This window comes from Mustela nigripes, chromosome 16 (genome assembly GCF_022355385.1).
Source record: "Mustela nigripes isolate SB6536 chromosome 16, MUSNIG.SB6536, whole genome shotgun sequence".
Taxonomy (NCBI): domain Eukaryota; kingdom Metazoa; phylum Chordata; class Mammalia; order Carnivora; family Mustelidae; genus Mustela; species Mustela nigripes.
The window spans coordinates 42675631-42695756 of NC_081572.1; the positions used below are offsets into that span (position 1 = coordinate 42675631).

General features: G+C 55.6%; 1 protein-coding gene across 2 annotated transcripts; it reads left to right on the forward strand.

Annotated features, from left to right (window-relative positions):
• Positions 1–1222: 1222 nt before the first annotated feature.
• Positions 1223–19840, forward strand: ANKRD13B (ankyrin repeat domain 13B). Of its 2 annotated transcripts, none has more exons than XM_059380834.1 (15): positions 1223–1407; positions 12937–13072; positions 13202–13326; positions 13414–13459; positions 14069–14212; positions 14303–14492; positions 14569–14635; positions 15636–15717; positions 16457–16521; positions 16762–16892; positions 17005–17162; positions 17322–17474; positions 17605–17768; positions 17874–17950; positions 18398–19840. In XM_059380834.1, the coding sequence occupies exons 1-15, from the start codon at positions 1294–1296 to the stop codon at positions 18954–18956; spliced, it is 2211 nt and encodes a 736-aa protein (XP_059236817.1). In that variant the 5' UTR covers positions 1223–1293; the 3' UTR covers positions 18957–19840. The 2 variants fall into 2 exon arrangements, with proteins under 2 accessions (XP_059236817.1, XP_059236818.1); XM_059380835.1 differs by having other exon boundaries at positions 18438–18756.
• The last annotated feature ends 286 nt before the right edge of the window (positions 19841–20126 follow it).

Below are 20126 nucleotides of genomic sequence, written 5' to 3' on the forward strand. Positions count from 1 at the left end.
CTCCGCGCTCCAGGGACTGGGCCACGCCTCTTGGTCTTTCCAGCCCTTGAAATAGGCAGCCTCAAAGGTCAATTACACTTTTACCACGGCATCGGCTGGACCCCTCTGGAAGGACCTCTCTGCCCCGGGGTTATGCAGGAAGAAGCCAGTCTCTTGGAATCTGGTCACTTCCTCTCCTGAGGGGACCACACTGACTGTAGGTGGGAAGCTGCCACCTGCTGCTTTCTCTGCCCAGTCCCACTCTGGTCCTTGCAGAGGACAGCAAATGGGGGGAGAGGACTGCCCTTCCAGCCTTAACGGTCATTCCCTTTCGAATGTCGTGTGGAAGATGTAAAGTGATTTTCTAAGAGGGCAGGGACGACTCCTACATAATATCTCAAGTGCCAGATCCCTGGTTGCTCCAAAGACCTTTGGTACTAATGTCCCGCACCTTTCTCAGGATTCCCCCCATCAGTAACTCCTTGGACTCTGGATTCCTCCTCATGTTCCACTGGGAACCCAATTCAATCCTGAAGGCCACACCTTCCCGCGCCCTCTAAGCCTTGAGCAAGGCCTGCAGCCCCTTCCCTGCCTAGCAAAAGGCAAAGCGCCCGTGGGTGGGGGTGCGTCCCGGCCCACCGGCGTCAGGACATTGTCTCAGTTCCCGCTGGGCCTGACTTCTTCCCCACCCGCTCACAGGACCAGGGACGACAGTGCCGGACCCTCTCCGGCCACCCGCCACCCGCAGTTCTACGAGGCGGACTACATGCCCCATGATGCCACGGGGCCGAGCTACAGCAAGCTCTGCCCCGGGCACCCGGGTCCCCCCTCCCCTCTCCCCCGCATCCCCGCATCTCTCGCCGGCCGCTCGGGCTGAGGGCCGGGCAATGCAGCTGCGGGGAGCCGGGGGCGGCGGGCGCGCGTCCCTGCGGCGGCGTCCCCGGGGTTCGCGCCCCGTGCGCCCCCGCGCCCGCTGCGGGCGCCTGCTCCCTTTGCCGAGCGGCGTCTTTGTGTGCGGGGGTGTGGGAGGTGAGGCGCGAGTCCGCGCCGCGCCGCCGAGCGCCCGCTCCCTCTCCGGGCGGGTGGGGGCCTCTCCGCGCAGCCCGCCACCGCCTCGCGAGGACGCCCGCGGCCCGCGCCGCCCGCACAGCGCCGGGCGCGCCGCCCCCGCCCGCCGGCGCCGCTCGCACATGCCCGAGCCGCAGCCCGGCGAGCAGGCAGCGCCGGCCCCCCGCCCCGCGGCCCCGGGCCCCGGCTCCGGCGCCGTCCCCCCTCCCCGGCCGGGCGCCGCGGCCCTGGCATGAGGAGCGGGCGATGATCCCGGCCAACGCCTCCGCCAGGAAGGGGCCCGAGGGCAAGTACCCGCTGCACTACCTCGTGTGGCACAACCGCCACCGCGAGCTGGAGAAGGAGGTCCGCGCCGGCCAGGTACGAGCGCCGTCGGGGCGCCACGGGGACCCCCACGGCCGGACACGCCCGCCGGGTGTGGGGAGGGGGCGCGGCGCGGGCTGTCCCGCCTACCCGGCGAGTTTGCAGCGCTTCTTTGTTCGTGGCCGCGGCTTTTGTGCTTGTTGACCGGGAGTGGGTGATGGGAGCGGTCCCCACCCGCTCGCCTCTGGCTCCGACGGACGACCCGCACGTGCTCCGGGACCCTCTCAGGCTGGGGTCGGGGATGCAGTGCCCCTCCTCAGCCGAGGCGGAGGGCTGCGGGGAGGGGCTGCCAGCTCCGGTCTGCGCTCCATGTGGTGCCAGAGTCCGCCTAGCAGCCAAGCGGTGACACCTCCCGCGTGAGTGTGCGGAGGTGGGCAAGGCCTGCGTCGGGGGGGGGGGGGCACAGGTCAAGGAGCAGAGAATAGGCTGTGACATTCCCGGGCATCCCAGCCCCACCCAGTGCCCTCTACCCTCACGGGTGAGCGCTACATCTGTTTGCTCGGATTGGCCAGAGCCCCTGGATCCCTCAGACCCCGGCGGCGGCTCTGCAATGGGGAGTGGAGAAAGAGAGACCACCCGCCACCACCTTCTAGAGGGAAGCCCTGAAGGGCCTTGTCCAGGTGCTGAAAGGAGCTCTCCTGCCCTCTGGTGCTGGGGCCTGGCTTCCAGGCGCCGAGGAAGCTAGGGACCAATGGGCACAGGAAGGATTTGAGGTTCTGCACACAGACCGGACTCCTTGGCCCCTGCCAGTCAGTGAGAACGGGTCAGCCACCTTCGGCTCGGCGGTGGCCTCCCTGAGGATGGGGTAAGGGATGGGGTCTTCTGGTCATTCCTCAGGACCAAGGCAGGCACATGTGGTTCACAGGTAGTTCCCAACTCTGCCTTTGGTTCCCCAGGCCACATATGGGCGTTTGGGGTGTGGGCAACTCAACCGCCAGGGTGGGAGAGTCGGAGCCAGAGCTGGGCCCAGCCTGCCCTGGTTTGTCTCAGGCTGCAGGCCGGCAGACTTGGCCCAGATCTCAGACTCTGGGGGCATGGGAGTGGTTCAGTTCAGGAGTTGTCCCCTTGGGGAACATGCCTTTTGAGGGCCACTTCCTGAGTCACAGGAAGTTCAGTTGGAGGAGCTGTCTGCTTCCCAAAGGACAAGTGAGGTGGAGAGCAAGGTGAGGGTGAGAGAGTGTGTCTGAAGTCCACCCCTGAGCCCTCAGAGCAGCAAAGCCTCCACCTCCACAGAGCAGTCCTAGAAAAGGCTGGGGTGACCTAAGCCTCCATGCCTGGTTGGGGTGTCTACTTTGCATTCTACCTCTGCTTAAACAAGGGCACTCCAAGTTGCTCCTCAGACCATGCCTCTATTTATCTATCATAAAGGAAGTGGTTTGCCACCATAGAGTCCTGACGAAGGAAGCGAGGACTGAGCGGCAGGTCCTGGGGGACGAAGACAAACAAACCAGGCACATCGCCTGCTCTCAAGGAGACCTGGTTCTGGCGGTTTGAGCATGAACAGGGAAATACAGTACGAGGTGCTGGGTGCTAGGACACTCCAGTCTCCTCTCTTTCCTGTTTTCTTCCCCCTGAGGGCAAAAGAAGACAGGCTTCTGACACAGGTTCCAGCTGGAAGGATTTAAATCTGATCCCAGAGGAACTTCTTGATGGGGTGATTGATGATTGGCCCAAGGATTGTTGGGCGGAAGGCGAGTGGCTGAATCTCCAGAAGGTTTCAGTCCCGCTCCCTTGTCTGAGGGGTGGCGGGTTCTTTTCTTGCTGAGACTGGAGAGAGGCGAAATGCCCTAGAAGAAAAGACTCATCTAGGCCTCTCTGACTGCCAGTACTCAAGTCAGCCATCTTGCTGGAGTGAAAGTGGGGTGGGGAGCCCGGGAACCCGCTGCCTGTGGGGGTGCTTTGGGGCTGCTGAGTGGGTTCCTCTTTCTCCTCCAAATGCCACAGAAACTAGGCAACAGATTCAGTCCTATCTTCACCCTCTCTGGGGGGGAGACAGGAATATAGGGCACTGGTTGAAGTTAACCCTTGTTCAGCCACAGAGGAGTCAGGGCAGTTCTCTCCCTTGTTCCGGGGGTGCCAAGAAGGGGAATGCCGGTCAGTCCTGGTAAGAGAGGCTCCTGGATGTGTCTCCGCTCTAGGACTGACCCAGAGTGACCCTTGCTTCCAGAAAGTGCACTATTCAGTCCTCAGGGCATGGGGGGCCCCCAGGGAGACCCCAAGGGGCCCCACCCAGCCCTTTCCTGCTGGGGATAGAGCTGGGGGCAGCCACCTAACATCATAATGAAAGCCCGTAGACCCTAGGCATCCCAGCTAGGTCCCCGTAGCCCCCACTATCCCAGAATACATCCCGACTTTCCTCAAGAACACAGCAGCTGGGTTTCCCTGGTCTTCACTTGGCATAGCTGCCTCTTCTGTGCTCCAAGAAAGCCCCACAGAGGCCCTCCCAGGGACAGGCTTGGCATCGCTGGCAGGCTGGGGGGGGGGGGTGAGTGGCACGGCAGGCTTCAGAGCAGGTTCAGTGGCTTTGCTGTCTGTCCCCCAACCCCACAGCTCTTCTTTGAGCCTGGAAGCAGGGAGTGGTGGGGAGGTGGGAGGTGCTCATCAGGGGTTTTGGTGAAGGCAAGGGTCCATGGCCACCCCCAGCCAGAACCCAGCAGGGTGATGGTTGCTGTGTGTCCTGCTTCCCGTCATACGCACGCCTGTACAGGTTGCAAGGGGGGCAGGGGGCTGTAGGCCAGTTTCCCCTGTAGGCCCTGAGGTTGGCTCAGCCGGCTGTGTTCTTGAGTCATAAGTCCCTGGTGTTCCCCGGCAGGTGGGAGGTGGAGGTTAGGCTGCAAAGCTCCCAGTGGGAGGGCCAAGGGGAGCAGGGTTCCTCTCCTGGCAACAGGCACTCTGGAGGGGGCCAGACTGTGTTCCCAAGGAAACATTTTCTTTCCTCCTGGGGCTGGCTCCATCATGGTCTCCCCCCCCCTCCAGCCCCCCTCCCTGCTCTCCTCAGTTCATCCTCCTGACCTAGAGGCCGGCGAGATAGATTGTGGGGGCCCGAATGCTCGGACAGAGGCTACCCCACCCGAGGTACCTGGTGTGTCCAGAGCACCTGTGACCCCCTCTCCCCCTAAAGTAGGCAGTCCCTCAGCTGACAAGTAGAAAAGCTCAAGAGGGGGAACTACAAAGCCCAGAGAGCAAGCATCGACATGTCCAGGAAGCAGGGGAGGAGTGGTGTGAGAGGAGAGTCCACGGGTGCCCCCCTCAGCCACCCAGCTCATCTCAAGGAAGTATCCCACCTCCCTGACCTTTCCCACCTACCTGGTGGGAAGGCTGGGAAGCAGTGACCACCCCAGCCTCTGGTGGTCCTCCTTGGGGCTTGGGGAGGCCTAGGAGCAGGGGAAGGAGACCAAGGCCGAGCATGCAGAAGGCTCGGTGCTCAGGGCCCCTTCACCTTTTCTTCCAGCAGTGTGTCCTTGTCAGAGTCCATCTAACCAAAGGCTTCCATTAATGTGGAACAAATTTGAAAAATACCCTGCTAGCAGCCCATGGGCTCAGGAGTTATGCACTGGACAAGTCTGCTGGTCCCAGACTGTGTAGGATGCATCAGTAGACACCTGCAGGTCTGAAGAGCAGCGAGTACGCAGGTGCTGGTACACCTCGGCCAGTACAGGGACCCTGAGCGTTGAGGCAAAAGGAGTAGGACTGGCTTTTCCTAGGACACCTCTTCATGTGTGTGTGTGTCTAGGTGGGGGCCTGAGTGGAAGCAGGGCATCCCTCTGCCCAGGGAGCCCCAGCCCCTAAGCTCAGGAGAACCCCCCGCCCCAGCTTTTGTCCAGTGGAGACCGGCTGGGGTGCAGAGTTTCCTTCTCGCAGTGGGGAGGGTGGGTGTTAGGTTTCCTGAGAACTCTCTTCCTTCCAGCAATGAAATAGCTGCAGGCCTTTGCTGGGGAAAGTAATGAATTCTCCCACCTGGGCCTCGGCAAGGTGTCACTTCCACTGTAGGCCCTGCTGGGGGCAAGGTGGGGGAGCTTCTTGGTCGGGGGGTCGGTTGGGTGGATGCGGGGCCCACACCGGCCCTGGCAAACAGCAGGGCCTTGGGGACCCTGGGCTGAGCCCCTGAGGAATGGAGGGAGGGAAGGGCAGCCTGGCCCAGCGAGCACTACCAGCCTCTCTTGGGACCTTGAGGTGAGGCACCTGAGCAGGGAGGGTGGCAGGCAGCATCTGGGACTCTGTGGCTGGGTGGGGTGTCCTGCACGCTCCCTGGGGCCTTGTTAGCAGCAGCCAGGCAGCGGCGTCTGGGGCAGGGCTAGTGGGACTCCGAGATGGCTCGGCTGCAGCCTCATGGGAGGACTCCTCCTGACTTCCCCAGCTTGGGAGGTGTGGCTCCTCACTCCCACGCCAGGACTCAGGGCCCACCTAGGTTGGATGCCCAGGGCCTCAGCCCATCCCATAATAGGGAAAGAGTAAATAGTGCTCTCCCTCCTGTGTGGGGGGCTGGTGTAGAGGAGAATGGGGGGGTGGGTAGCACCTCGATCTCTAAGCCAGAGCTCACAGGGCCATGCGGGCCAGGCACACTACATCCCCCCTCCCCGCCTCCCGAGGTTCCTAATATATTTAAAAATGAAGAAATGAGGCTGCCTGGCTGGGTCCGTGAATACAGCTTGTGACTCTTCATCTTAGGGTCATGAGTTCAAGCCCACAGTGGGTGTGGAGTCTCCTTACAAAATTAAACAATGAAGAAATGCCAGCACAGGGTTATGAAAATTATACAAATTACTTAAATTATTTATAATATTTTGTTTTTGACAATGGAGTTCATTCTCATGTTTTAAAACATATTTAGCTGTTATTAGAGGCTTGTCAGGAAAAAGTGGTAGTCCTCACTCCAGCCCTCCCCACCTTTCTCATTCCCTGGAGGCGATCGACCACTTCGGACTCTAGACTGTTCTGTTATTTACTTCTGTAATTATAAACAATATACGTCTACGACTATTTATTTGTTTGTCAGTTCTACATGTTACTACTTTCCCCTCCCCAGGCCTCTTAAATATAGTCATTTATGCATTTGTCGAACAAATACCTATGAGGTACGAGTTACAGGGCAGGCACTATCAGGGCCTGGGGATGTGGCATTGAACAAAACACAAGGGACCCTCCCTCCATGGGGCTTACAGTCTAGGTGAGGGAGATAATGAAAAAAATGAACAAGCAATCTAATGTGGGAAGAGGACTAAAGCAGGATTAGTGGTGACAGAGAGATACACAGCAAGTGTCATTTAAGACGGGTTGTAAGGGCAGACCTTCGGAGGAGGTGACATTTGAGCAACCACCTGAATGGGGTGAGAGAGAGCGCGCTGTAGCCACCTAGGGTATCGACAGAGTGGAGTTCGGAGGAGATATGGGAGAGCATAGGAGTTCAAAGACTTCAAGGCTGTTGGCTGTTGGATTGCATTCCAAACAAGATGGGACACCTTGGGAAGGTTTTGAGCTAAAGGGTGTCGGCGACAATGGGTCTTGTGGAGAACAGACCTAAGAAGCCAAGAGAGGAGTGAAGAGACCAGTGAGGAGGCCACCAGGTGAGAGAGAGGGTGGCCATCACCAGGATGGTAGCCTCAAGGTGATGAAAACTGAGAAGAGGTCGATCTGTTTTGAAGGTAGAGCCCATGAGATCAGGTCTATGCTGATGGATTAAATACAGAAAGTGAGAGAAAAGGAAGAGAGAAAGACAGTTACAAAAGTTTTGTTTGGGGTCGCCTGGGTGGCTTAGTGGGTTAAAGCCTCTGCCTTCGGCTCAGGTCATGATCTCAGGGTCCTGGGATCAAGCCTCGCATTGGGCTCTCCGCTCAGCAGGGAGCCTGCTTCCCTCTCTCTCTCTGCCTGCTTCTCTGCCTACTTGTGATCTCTCTCTGTCAAATAAACAAATAAAATCTTTAAAAAAAAAAGAATTATTAAAAAAAGTTTTGTTTTTACCAAAAAAGGGGGTGAATGGAGGTAATATTTCCTAGGAGGGGAGAATTGGGGCAGGTGCAGCTGTCCAGGAATGGCTGGAGTGAAGGCGAAGGAAAGAGGAGAAGTCGCGGGAAGTCGGGATGTCCCATTTTGTCTCATGAATTCAGTTATCTTTTCGGATATTTCTGAGGATGTCAATTACTCTTTTCCCTCCAGAAACTCTTCTCCTGTTTCCTGCATTGACAGTGTTTCCTCTGGGTTTTTAGCATCTATTTGCACGTTTTTGGTATCTTTCATGTTGGTGGCTTTCCTCAAATGTCCAGTCACCCTTGGCTGTTGGGGCCTATTTAAGAATGGGGGAGTGGAGGGTCGCCTGGGTGGCAGAGCATCTCAGGGTTGTGAGATTGAGCCCCATGTCTGGCTCCACACTCAGTGCGGAATCTGCCTGGGATTCTCTGCCCTTCTCCCTCTGCCCCTCCTACTTACACACTCTCTCTCAAATAAATAAATATAAAAAAAAATGCAATGGTGATGTGGAGCTTATTGATGCGTGGGTGGTACTACTATGTAACGATTGGCTGAAAAGCTGGCCTGCTTATTGTAGGATCCCCAGATGTCTGTACCAGAGGTCTTTGGTGCCTCTAGTGTCTCCAAAGAAGAATTCTCCAATCTCCTGCTAGGCGTGTCATGGGCAGTGGTGTGGAGGCAGGAAAGGGACTGGGCTTTCACTGTTCTCTACTTTTTAGCCCCATGACCTCATCTTCAGGCCAGTGTCCCCAAATCCAGTGCATCTCAGGCTCTGTTTCTATGGAGAATGAATTCCCAGCATACTGTGGAACGGAAGGGGGCCGTCTCCCAGCTTTATAAGATTGGGGAGAGGGCCAGGGGTTCTGAATTTTAACCAGCTCCCCTGTATTAACTCTGGGCCTTACTCATAATCTGCCACCCTCACTGCTTGCATGTTCTGGACATTTTAAGGCTGATCTGGCCCGACACTCACTGGGGTTCCCCTATGTGAATGCTTGGCTTCTAGGACCCTCTGCTCCCCTAAGTCACTTGCAAAACCCCAGCCACTTTCCACATTAAGATGTGTTAACATTGCTCGTCTGCTAATATGTCTTCTCTTTACTTTTGTGGGTTTTAAATATTTTATTGACATTCTTATAGGTATAAGAATTTTCCTTTTGGGGCACTCTTCATTCCTTTGTACAGATCTAAGTTTCCATCTGTTAACATTTTCCTTCCACTTGAATTACTTCCTTTAACATTTCTAGCATGTCTTCTGGTGATAAATTCTCTTAGCTTTTTCTGTTTGTCCACAAAAATCTTCATTTCCCCTTTATTTTTCAAGGATATTATTCCACAGGATAAAGAATTCTAAGTCAACATTTTCCCCCCAACACTTTAAACATTTCTTCCTGTTGTTTTTTAGCTTGCATGGTTTCCCTTGAGAAGTATTCCGTATTTCCTGTGTTCTTCATAGTGTGTCTCATTTCTCAAAAGGATTTTAAGATTTTCTTTTTAACTACTAGTTTCCAGCACTTGATTATGATGGGCCTTGGTGTAGTCTTCTGGGTGTTTGCTTTGCCTGGAATTCATTGAGTTTTCTTGGTTCTGTGCGTTTATCATTGTGATAGTTTGTGCAAAAAATTACCACAGATTGGGTGGGTTAAAACAACAAAATTTTATTTTCTCATTGTTTTGGAGGTTGGAAGTCCAAATTCAAGGAGTCAGGAGGGCCCCACTCCTTCCAAAGGCTCCAGGGGAGAATCCTACCTCGCCTCTTTCAGCTTCCAGTGTCTCCAAGCATTTCCAGGCTTGTGGCTGCGTATTTCATTCTCTGACTCCTCTCTACATGGAACTTCTCCCTTTGTGGATCTCCCCAAAGACATCTCTTTGGATACAGGACCCACCTGGATAGTCCAGGCTAATCTCCTCTTGAGATCCTAAACTTAATTTCAAATCAAAGACCCATGTTCCAGGATGCCTGGTTGGCTCAGTTGGCTAAATGTCCAGCTCTTGGTTTCTGCTCAGGTCATGATCTCAGGGTTGTGAGACTGAGCACTGCATCAGGCTTCACACTCAGTGCAAAGTCTGCTTGTCCCTCTCCCTCTGCCCATCTACCCTACCCCTCATGTACATGCATATGCACACTCTCTCTCAAATAAATAAAATCTTGGGGTGCCTGGGTGGTTCAGTCATTAAGTGGCTGCCTTCAGCTCAGGTCATGATCACAGGGTTCTGGGATCAAGCCCTCTCTGGGGCTCCTTGCTCAGTGGGAAGCCTGCTTCTCCCTCTCGCACTCCCTCTGCTTGTGTTCCCTCACTCACTGTCTCTCTCTGTCAAATAAGTAAATAAAATATTAAATAAATAAATAAATAAAATTTTTAAGAAACCCCAAAACACCCATGTTCCAAAGAAGGTCACAATCATAGATTCTTGGGGTTCGGGTACAAACAAATATTTTGGGGGGACACCACCATTCAACCCCCTCAGTAATTAAAAAAAAATTGGAGGGGTGCCTGGGTGACTCAGCGGGTTAAAGCCTCTGCCTTCAGCTCAGGTCATGGTCCCAGGGTCCTGGGACTGAACCCCACAATGGGCTCTCTGCTCAGCAGGGAGACTGCTTCCCCCACCCCGCCCCCCCGCCTGCCTCTCTGCCTACTTGTGATCTCTGTCTGTCAAATAAATAAATAAAATCTTTTTTAAAAAATGGGGAAAATGTTTAATGTTATCTCTTTAAATTTCAATTTCTCTTTAAATTTATCTCTTTAAATATAAATTTAAATTCTTTAAAGATTCTATTTATTTATTCAAGAGACAGCACGAGCAAGGGAGAGAGAGAGAGACCATGAGAATGAGCTGGGGGAGGGGTGCCTGGGTGGCTCAGTGGGTTAAAGCCTCTGCCTTCGGCTCAGGTCATGGTCTCAGGGTCCTGGGATCAAGCCCCACATCGGCCTCTCTGCTCAGCGGGGAGCCTGCTTCCTCCTCTCTCCCCGCCTGCCTCTCTGACTACTTGTAATCTCTATCAAAAAATAAACAAAATATTTTAAAAAAAAAAAGAAAAAAGAAAAAAGAATGAGCTGGGGGAGGGGCAGAGGGAGAAGCAGACTCCCTGCTGAGGGGAGAACCTGATGTGGGGCTCAATCCCAGGACCCTGGGATCGTGACCTGAGCTGAAGGCAGACGCTTAACGACTGAGCCACTCAGGTGCCCCTAAATTTAAATTTTAAAGAGATAATGTTATCTATTTAAATTTCCTATTTCTCCTACTTCCTAATCCTATCCTTTTGGGACTCCAATTACACATATGTTAGAATGCCTTATAGTGTCTCACAGATTGTTGAGGCTCTTTGAATGTTCTTCAGTGCTTTTTCCCTCCTCCGTGCTCTATTTCTGTTCTGTATGCTGTAGTTCTGTTGTTATATCTTCAAGGTCACTGATTTTTTTCTATTCTGTAGTGTCTAATCTATTGTTATTTCCATACAATGAATTTCTCATTTCAGATATTTTACTAATCTCTAATTCTTTCCCCATTAACATTGTGTTCATGTGTTTCTGTAAACTTACAAGCACATTGAGCCATTCATCATCTTTATCATTTTTTTAAAGATTTTATTTATTTATTTGATAGAGAGAAATCATAAGTAGGCAGAGAGGCAGGCAGAGGGAGAGGGGATGCAGGCTCCTTGCTGAGCAGAGAGCCCAATGTGGGGCTCGATCCCAGGACCCGGAGACCGTGACCTGAGCTGAAGGCAGAGGCTTAACCCATTGAGCCACTCAGGCGCCCCCCCCTTTTTTTTTTTTTAAAGATTTATTTATTTAAGAGAATGAGATGGGTGGGAGGGACAGGAGAGGGAGAGAGAGTCTCAAGCAGACTCCATGCGGAGCAGGAAGCCTGACTTGAGTGCGTAATCTACAAGTCTGAGATCGTGACCTGAGCCAAAACCAAAAGTCCAACACTTAACTGACTGGGCTACCAAGGCGCCCCATTTTTATAATTTCTGAGTATCTCTTGATTATGGGTCATAGTTTCCTACTTCTTTGCATGTGAAGTAATTTTTTCCCTCATAGTTTGTAACTGGGCATTAGATGTTGCAGACGTTATCATGTTAAGCATGTAGATTTTATTTTCTTCCTTTAAAGAGTGTTGGGCTTTGTTCTGACCAACTAAGCTAGGTTACTTGTATATCAGTTTGATCCTTGTGAGATTACTTTTAATCTTTATTAGATCATATTTAGATGAGCCTCTTCTCTCAGGATGGTTTAGCCCTCCTACTAAGGCATCCCCATTCTTGGGTCTCTGTGCAAGGCCCTGGGCGAACAGCAAAGACTCTCCACTCTAGCAGGCTGGAGCTTGAATGTCTCCCGCTCTGAGACATGAGAACTGCTCAGAATTTACCACCCTATTGCTCCTTTTCTATCCAGCATTGCTGAGTGTCACTCTCCGCAGGGGAGTTTAGTATTCAGCAAAGACTCAGAGAAGCCCCGTGCAGATTTCTGGAGCTCGTTGTTTGCACAGCTCACTCCTTCCTAGAACTCTGTCCTGCAACTTCTGGCTACCTCAGCCTCTCTGAACCCCTCTCTCTGTCTCCTCAACTCCTCAGCAAGACTACCATGCTCTGCTAGAGATGCCCCTGCCTGAACTGCTATCCAGAATGTTCCTCCAGGTAGAAATCTAAGCAATCATAGGGCCTGCCTTGTTTGTTTCTCTTACTCGAGGGATCACAGTCCTGGACTACTTGGAGCCTACTGTCTGAAAACAATTATTTCATGTATTTTGAAGCAGTAGTTTTCTCTGTTTATGGGAGGATGATTTCAGCTTATCTCATCATGGTTGCAGTAGAAGCCTTTTGACTGGCATTTTAATCAAGTTTGGGGAAGGAGAGAAGGAGTTATGTGATGTGGTCAGTTGATTGTATTTAGCTAGAGACCTCAGACTTCTGAAAGATATTTAAATACTTATGTTTCACAGACATGTGTTCATCACCCGACAAAAATCTCATACAGTTAATCATGCTATTCACAAAGCAGTAATAGGATTTGTAAGAAAATAAAAAAGTTAATACATAGTGTTCCACAGGCAAAGGCCATGGGTTTGAAGTGGTACCATGAACATACTCTTTCATTCTTATCGATCTATTACAGCAGCTGTTAAACCTCACTCCATGACACATAAGAGATCTAAATTGATAGCCCACCCTGAAGCTGTGGTCTTGGCCCTGTAGGCTGGGTCCTGCCTCAAGTGCCCTCCTTGGCCAACGGCCTATCTAGGTTACCCTTGAACCCAAGGCTTACTCTTTCCAGGCAGCCCACTTCGGAGCTTTGGAAGAGTGAACCCAGTCAGGGGAGCTTGGTGGATGGGAAAGGGTCCTCCCTTTCTCCTCCCTTTCTCAGAGCTGCTTCCTGCCCCGTCCTGCAGGCCTCTTTTCACCCACCTGATCCCCCACGCCTTGTGTCTGTCTCTTCCATTGCCTGGTGAGGTGGGCAAGGCTGGGCAGCGGGGTGGCTGGTGCATGTGTGGAGGCTGCTGGGCTTGGATGGGCTGCTTCCGAAGTGACCGGGAATCCATCTTCGCCTCCTTCTCCAGGTGGACATCGAGCAGCTGGATCCCCGCGGGCGGACCCCCCTGCACCTGGCCACCACACTGGGACACCTCGAGTGTGCCCGTGTGCTGCTCGCACACGGCGCAGATGTGGGCAGGGAGAACCGCAGCGGCTGGACAGGTGGGCGCCCCTGCTCAACCCAGCCCCATGGCCAGGGTCTCCCAGCTTCACGTCCTCCTCCTCGGTGAGCCAAGGCGGGGGCACCCCAGGCAGGGTTCTGCCCCATGATGTCACATCTTTGTCCCCCAGTGCTTCAGGAGGCTGTGAGCACCCGGGACCTGGAGCTGGTGCAGCTGGTGCTGCGGTACCGGGACTACCAGCGCGTGGTGAAGCGCTTGGCGGGCATCCCTGTGCTCCTGGAGAAATTGCGCAAGGTGAGGGCCTGCTGCTTGGCCTCCCCGCTGTGGCCCTCAAACCCTGTCTCTGGCACAGGCTGAGGCACTGTCCTTCTCATTCTCTAGGCCCAGGACTTCTACGTGGAGATGAAATGGGAGTTCACTAGCTGGGGTAAGGGGGCAGAGGGGGGGCCTCTCCTGGCATTTGCCTGCCTCAGGACTTTTGCACCTACTGCTCCCCCCAGGCGGGGAGCTCTCTTGCCATTGCTCTTCCTGGGGCTCCTTCTCATTGTTGAGTTCCCAGCTCAGTGCTACCTCCCTAGCTAGGCCTTCCATGCTGCCTCAGACGCTGTTGGAATTCCATTATTATCACCTCCTTTACTTTGTAATGATTTGCTCATTTGTTTGTTACTTGTCATTCCTTGGTCGAAGGTAAGCTCCCAGAGGGCAGGGGTCCTGTCTTCTTCAATGTTGTATCCTCACTGACGAGAATAGTGCCTGGTACACAGTAGGTGGTTAATAAATATTTGTTGGAGGATGGGATACAAGATGGAGTGAGTGAATTAGTGAATGGCGGCTCCTAGGGACGTGCTGGTAGCCGGGACTTGCCTGTCTCCGGCTGCAGGTTGCTCACGTCAGAGTGACTGGTCTACATTCATGTGGGGGGCGCTGGGGAGTTCTCTTCTCCTTTCCTGGTCACACTGCTGACCCTGACCCCTGTGCCCCAAAATGGCCCAGTTTGGGCAAACTGAAGTCACCTCTGACCTTCCCTTCTACCTAGTGCCCTTGGTGTCCAAGATCTGCCCCAGTGACACGTACAAAGTGTGGAAGAGTGGGCAGAACCTACGGGTCGATACCACGCTCTTGGGCTTTGACCACATGACGTGGCAGCGAGGGAACCGCAGCTTCGTCTTCAGGGGCCAAGGTCAGGCAGGCAGGAGGTGTGGCAATGTGGGAAGGCTAGGGACACCCCTCTGCCTCCCTCCAACACCCCGTGCTGTTCTGTGGCTGGCAGACACAAGCGCCGTGGTCATGGAGATTGACCATGACCGCCGGGTGGTGTACACGGAGACCCTGGCCCTGGCTGGGCAGGACCGTGAGCTGCTGCTTGCTGCCGCCCAGCCCACTGAGGAGCAGGTGCTTAGCCGGCTCACAGCCCCTGTCGTCACCACACAGCTTGACACCAAGAACATCTCCTTCGAGAGGTGAGTGGGCACAGCCTTTGGACCCTTGAGCCAGCCTGCTGAGGGGGCCCTCACCTGGATGACTCTGCTTCCCCAGGAACAAGACTGGCATCCTGGGCTGGCGCAGCGAGAAGACAGAGATGGTGAATGGGTATGAAGCCAAGGTGAGGCCGCCGCTCCCTGATCCCAGAGCCCCCCTAACGCTGGCCTACAGCGAACTGGGTGGGTTGTCCTGATTACCCTTTCTCAGCTTTGGAGGTGCAGAGGCAATGCTGTGTGGAGGAAAGGGCACTAGACTAAGAGGCCAGAGTTTACTGAGGACTTACTACATTCACATTCAAGGCACTGTCCCCATGTTTATTTGTATGTATGTATGAATACATGTGCGTGCACATGGGCGAGCATACACACCCACACATATACGCATACACTCTTGTTTAATCTCAACAGCCCTTTTGGGAAGGTGCTATTATTATTCCTGTTTTACAGATGTTTACTGAACCTTTCCCACAGTGTCCCAGTCCCTCTTGGCCACAACTGTGGAGTAGGGTATTGGCCCACTGTCTGACGAGGAAACAGGCTTGAGTGGTTATAGGATCTATAAAGGGTCGCACAGCTCTGTGGCAGAGCTGAGGTTCAGACCTTGGCTGTCTGACCCCCAAAGCCAGGCCTTTACTCCTGAGGAGACTGTGTTGGTCCCTCTGGGGCCCCTGTCAACCCCGTGGGGTCATGGTTTCCTCCTGGAAGGCTTCCCTGGCCTGCTAGGCTGGGCTAAGGCCTCTGCTTTTGGTTCCCACAACCCTGTGCTTCCCCCTCGAGAGGGGGTCTCACACTACGTTATAACTGTCCCTTTTCTTGTCTTTTCAACTAGTGTATGAACCCCAAAAGGGTGGGGATTATCTGCAGTTGTGTTCATTGACCACTGTACCCTTGATGCATGTCTCAGAGCCTGGCACATAAAGGCTCCTCACAAAATGTTTGTTGAATGAATAAGAGAATGGATGAACGACTTCATATATTTACTTGTCCAAAGGCTGGGAGATTGGAGCAAACAGCTGGCCCCCAGTGGGCCCTCCCTCCCTTGCAGGAAGTGTTCAGAATGCCTTAGGGACAGGGGCTAGGGTACCGGAATTGTCTTTGAGCCCTTTCCTCCTCTGTCCCTAGGTGTATGGGGCATCCAACGTGGAGCTCATCACCCGGACGCGGACGGAGCATCTTTCAGAACAGCACAAGGGCAAGGTCAAAGGTAATGAAGCAGAGGTAGAGGGGGGAGGTGTGAGAGAGCCACGCGCCACTCGAGACCCTCCATCAGTATTCCCTGTGACATCCCAGCCAAGGCGAGGATCCCTTATTCACACAAACACGGTTCAGTTTCAAGTGCCAAGTGCTAATAATTGAGTGACTGCCTAGAGTGCAGCTAGAAGATTCTGGGCAGCATCTGAGCTCACTGGGAGAGAACGTGACAACTGGTAACTGCCGTTTCTGCATTGAGTTTGGGGTGGAAGTGTCACGTGTGCTCTTCATGGGTCATCCCCACGTAATGGCCTGCCACTGCTCCTCTGTGCCTTGATACCACACGTGACTCTTGGGCATCAGCGAGTCTACCTAGAGTAGAAGGACGGTTCCTACCTCACAGGGGAACCGGATGAGGTCATTAAGACGGAAGTGCCTGAGGGAAAACACACACAGACACCCGCATATCCCAGCACTGCTCACCAGAGGCAGGTGTTTCTTGTCCAATGTCACCAACCTGAACCCTTTTGGAAGCTTCTCCTGAGGCCCAGGCCTATTTTTATTCCCGCTGTGCCGTAGTGGTCCTGGTCCCTGTCCCCTGGAGTCCTCAGTCACCTTCAGATGCAGGTGCCAAGCGTTTGGTGTGGCTGAGTAGTCCTCCCCACCCACCAGGAACCAGCCTACTCCTCAGGTCTCAGGGGCTGGCATTGTGGAGGGTCGCAGTGTCCTCTGAGATTCCACATTTCTTGTAGGCTGTAAGACACCTCTGCAGTCCTTCCTGGGAATTGCTGAGCAGCATGGGGGCCCCCAAAATGGGGTGAGTGCATGTCAGGGGCCCTTGTGTGGAAGGGTGTGGCTGTGGCTCAGGAGACAGCCTGGGAGGCGTCCTGCAAAGCATGGCCTGTGAGGGTCCATGTTTCACCCTGCCTAGGGTCATGTGAGCTGCATGGTGGGCCGGTTTGGGGGAGGGGTAAGGCTCTGAGGCTCAGGATCCCAAATGGTTGGCCTGGCATCAGAGACTGAGAAAGGCTCATGGGCTCCTCCTCATGTGGTACAGACCCTGATCACTCAGACTCTGAGCCAAGCCAATCCCACTGCCATCACTGCAGAAGAGTACTTCAACCCCAACTTTGAGCTTGGCAACCGGGACATGGGCCGCCCCATGGAACTCACCACCAAGACCCAGAAGTGAGGCCCCCTGATGATGCTGGGGAGGGGTGGGCCGGGCAGGGCTGGGTGGGGTCTCCAGAAGGTACTGGCTTCTACTATGCCCCTCACCCCTTGGGATCTGGGGGGGCAGGTTCAAGGCCAAGCTGTGGCTGTGTGAGGAGCATCCCCTGTCCCTGTGTGAGCAGGTGGCCCCCATCATTGACCTCATGGCTGTCAGCAATGCGCTTTTCGCCAAGCTCCGGGATTTCATTACCCTCCGCCTGCCGCCTGGTTTCCCAGTCAAGATTGGTGAGACCCCACCCCCCATTTCCTCTAAGCAGCTAGTGTGTGTGTGTGTGTGGGGGGGGTCTGTGTGTGCGGTGGGTAGGGCTTAGATAAGATAAAGTTTGAGGGTGCCTAAGGTGTGAGAAGCCAGGTAGTGGCACCCGACTGTTTCTCTATCCTCAGAAATCCCAATCTTCCACATCCTCAACGCTCGCATCACCTTTGGGAACCTCAATGGCTGTGATGAGCCCGTGCCATCCGTGCGAGGCAGCCCCAGCAGTGAGACCCCTTCCCCAGGCAGCGACTCGTCCAGCGTCAGCAGCTCCAGTTCCACCAGTGAGACCCTCCCCATCTGCGTATCTGCCCTCACGTGCCTCCCCACCGAGCTCTGGCCGGCTCCCTTTCCAGGCCGTAGGCCAGAGGGGGTGCTCTGGCAGCGCTCTGACCCCCGGCCTGGTGCCCTCAGCCTCGTGCCGTGGCTGCGAGATCTCCCCCGCGTTGTTCGAGGCCCCACGTGGCTACAGTGTGCTGGGCGGCCAGCGGGAGGCGGCGACCCGCGACGACGACGATGACCTGCTGCAGTTCGCCATCCAGCAGAGCCTGTTAGAGGCGGGCAGCGAGTATGACCAGGTGCGTCCCTGCTGCGCTGCGCCGCCCCGCGCCGCGCCGCGCCGCCCCACCAGACTGCGGACCCCAGTGCCAACCTAGCCAACGGGTCCCCATCACTCCCTCCAGGTCACTATCTGGGAGGCGCTAACTAACAGCAAGCCGGGCACTCACCCCATGTCCTACGAGGCTCGCCGACAGGACAGGTCAGTGTCCTCTAGTCCTGACCTAGCATTCCTCCCCCGAAATAACACACGCACGGAGTCCCTCAGGACCCTGTTGCAGTGGGCGAGGACACCAATAGCTGGGCAGCCCCTCGAGGCCCCAAGAAACCGGGGTTCCCTCTGTAAGACCCCTACTGGTTTGCAGAAGGCGTCTACCCCCACCCTTTCCTCACTGTGAGCAGCACTCCCAAAGCGGCCTCAAGGCCTTCAGCCCCCTACCTGGCAGGATGTTAGAGCTGGCATTCTAGAAGCTGCCCACATGAGCTGGTCCGCTGTCCACCGGGAGGATGGACTTGGAGGGGATGAGCTCTGTCACAGCCGGGCGGGATTCAGGGAGGTGATGCAGGACTCATCGCCGCCACAGGATGGGGACGTGGCCTCCTCTGTCCTGGGACCGCCACGCTGTCTCCCGGCCCCGCTTATGGGCAGGTACGCCCCGGGACCCTCGACGTATCTTACCCGCCCCCAGGAGCGCCCCGCCGACGCCGCAGCGCCAGCCCGGGCCCCCAGCCTCGGTGCCCAGCCCCAGGCCCAGCCCGCGCCCCGGCCCGGGCGGCCACGTGTTCCGGAGCTACGACGAGCAGCTGCGGCTGGCCATGGAGTTGTCTGCGCAGGAGCAGGAGGAGCGGCGGCGGCGCGCGCGCCAGGAGGAGGAGGAGCTGGAGCGTATCCTACGGCTCTCGCTGACCGAGCAGTAGCGCCCTCTGCAGGGCCCATCGGCGCTGCCCCGCGTAACCCGCCGCGGAGCCGGACTCGCCTGGGTCTGCGTGCCCGCCCGGCTGCGGCCGTAGACTGGAGCCGAGGCCTGCGGGCCGGAGAGGCGCCCCTGGCACAGGACCGGGAGGGCCTCGGCGCGTCCGCGGGATGCCTGTCGCGGCCAGGGCCCGGGAGGCAGCTCGCACGCCCCGGTCCCCCTGCTTTGCTGTATCCTGATGCCCACCACTCTATCTTGGGCTCAGACTTGTCCGAGGGGGCCAGGCCGTCCTGAAGGGGAGCCGGGTCCTCAGAGGAGCAGTGTCCCCCAACCCTCGCTCCTTCTGGCCGGTCCTCCTTTTCTGCTCACAGAACCCATTGTAGGACACTGTCCATGAAGCCTTTGCATCTCCGCTCTTCACCCCAGGGGGGCAGCTGAGCTCCCCACGTGCTGTGTTGCTGCTTTGTCCCAGACACAAAACAGCACGTCAAGGGCCCAGCTCCTCCTTCACCCCGGCATTTCAGCGTCAAGTGCACTTAGCGGGGTGCCCGGCTTCCCCAGCCCCCCCCCCCTTCCTGCGTCTCAGGGTGGTCCCAGTTTCTCCTTGGGTGGCCAGAGGTTGGCGTCCCCATCCCCAAGGCACACTTTTGTGATCAGGGAGGGTGCCCAAGGTGGGCCCCCGGGCCTGGGCAAGGCCTGGTTCCTTCATGATGTCTTGGCAAATGGGGGACAATATTTGCTCTGGGGGCGAGCACTAGACCCTGTCCCCTGGCCCTGCTTATGGGCAGGTGCACCCTGAAGCCCTCTCACCGGCTCAGGGCCCTGGCACCACCACCCACCCCTTCCCACCAGCTGCTGCTAGCCCTCTGTGGTCGTGTGTCCCACCTGCCCCCAGCCAGGGGCTGACTCTCAAACCCTTCATCCAATGGTGCTAACCCCCGGCTCTCCCCTGCCCCACCCCACCCACCCAGAGAAGCACAGACCCCGCTAGGGGCAGGGGCCCACTGCACACCCTTGTCCGCCTTCTCTCAGGCTGGCCTTCCTGGCTCAGCCAGTGAGGCTCAGGAGGGACACAAAAGGGATAGAAGAAAAGAACAAAGAGAAACTGTTCCTCTCACCTCCTTCCCTGATGTCAGGGGCACCAGACTGACTCTGAGGCACAAATAAAAGAGGCTTCAAACCCGAGGCTTTTCCTAGCTGGCTTTACTGCGGGAAGAACACCCACCTATGGGTTGGGGGAGGGGTTCCTTCTGAACCTCAGGGTGGGGAAGGCTCTGAGGTAAAAGAATGCCTGGTGGGTCCTGAGCCTTTGTCAGCACCCCCACAAGCCTGGGGATATAGCATTTGCAGAGGCCGTGGGTCTTGGCCCCCTCACCCCCACGCAGGCAGGAGGCACAGACCGAGCACTTAGTAAAATATTTCATTCAGTAAATCTTGTTTTCCTCCTAGAGCCGAGGCATCAGA

Excerpts from the sequence above, each read along its gene's own strand:
- ANKRD13B (XM_059380834.1), top strand. The coding sequence starts at position 1,294 with ATGATCCCGGCCAACGCCTCCGCCAGGAAGGGGCCCGAGGGCAAGTAC. Across the intron at positions 14,636-15,635 it reads TGAATGGGTATGAAGCCAAG|GTGTATGGGGCATCCAACGT; the intron begins GTGAGGCCGCCG and ends CTCTGTCCCTAG. Across the intron at positions 17,163-17,321 it reads TGGTTTCCCAGTCAAGATTG|AAATCCCAATCTTCCACATC; the intron begins GTGAGACCCCAC and ends CTCTATCCTCAG.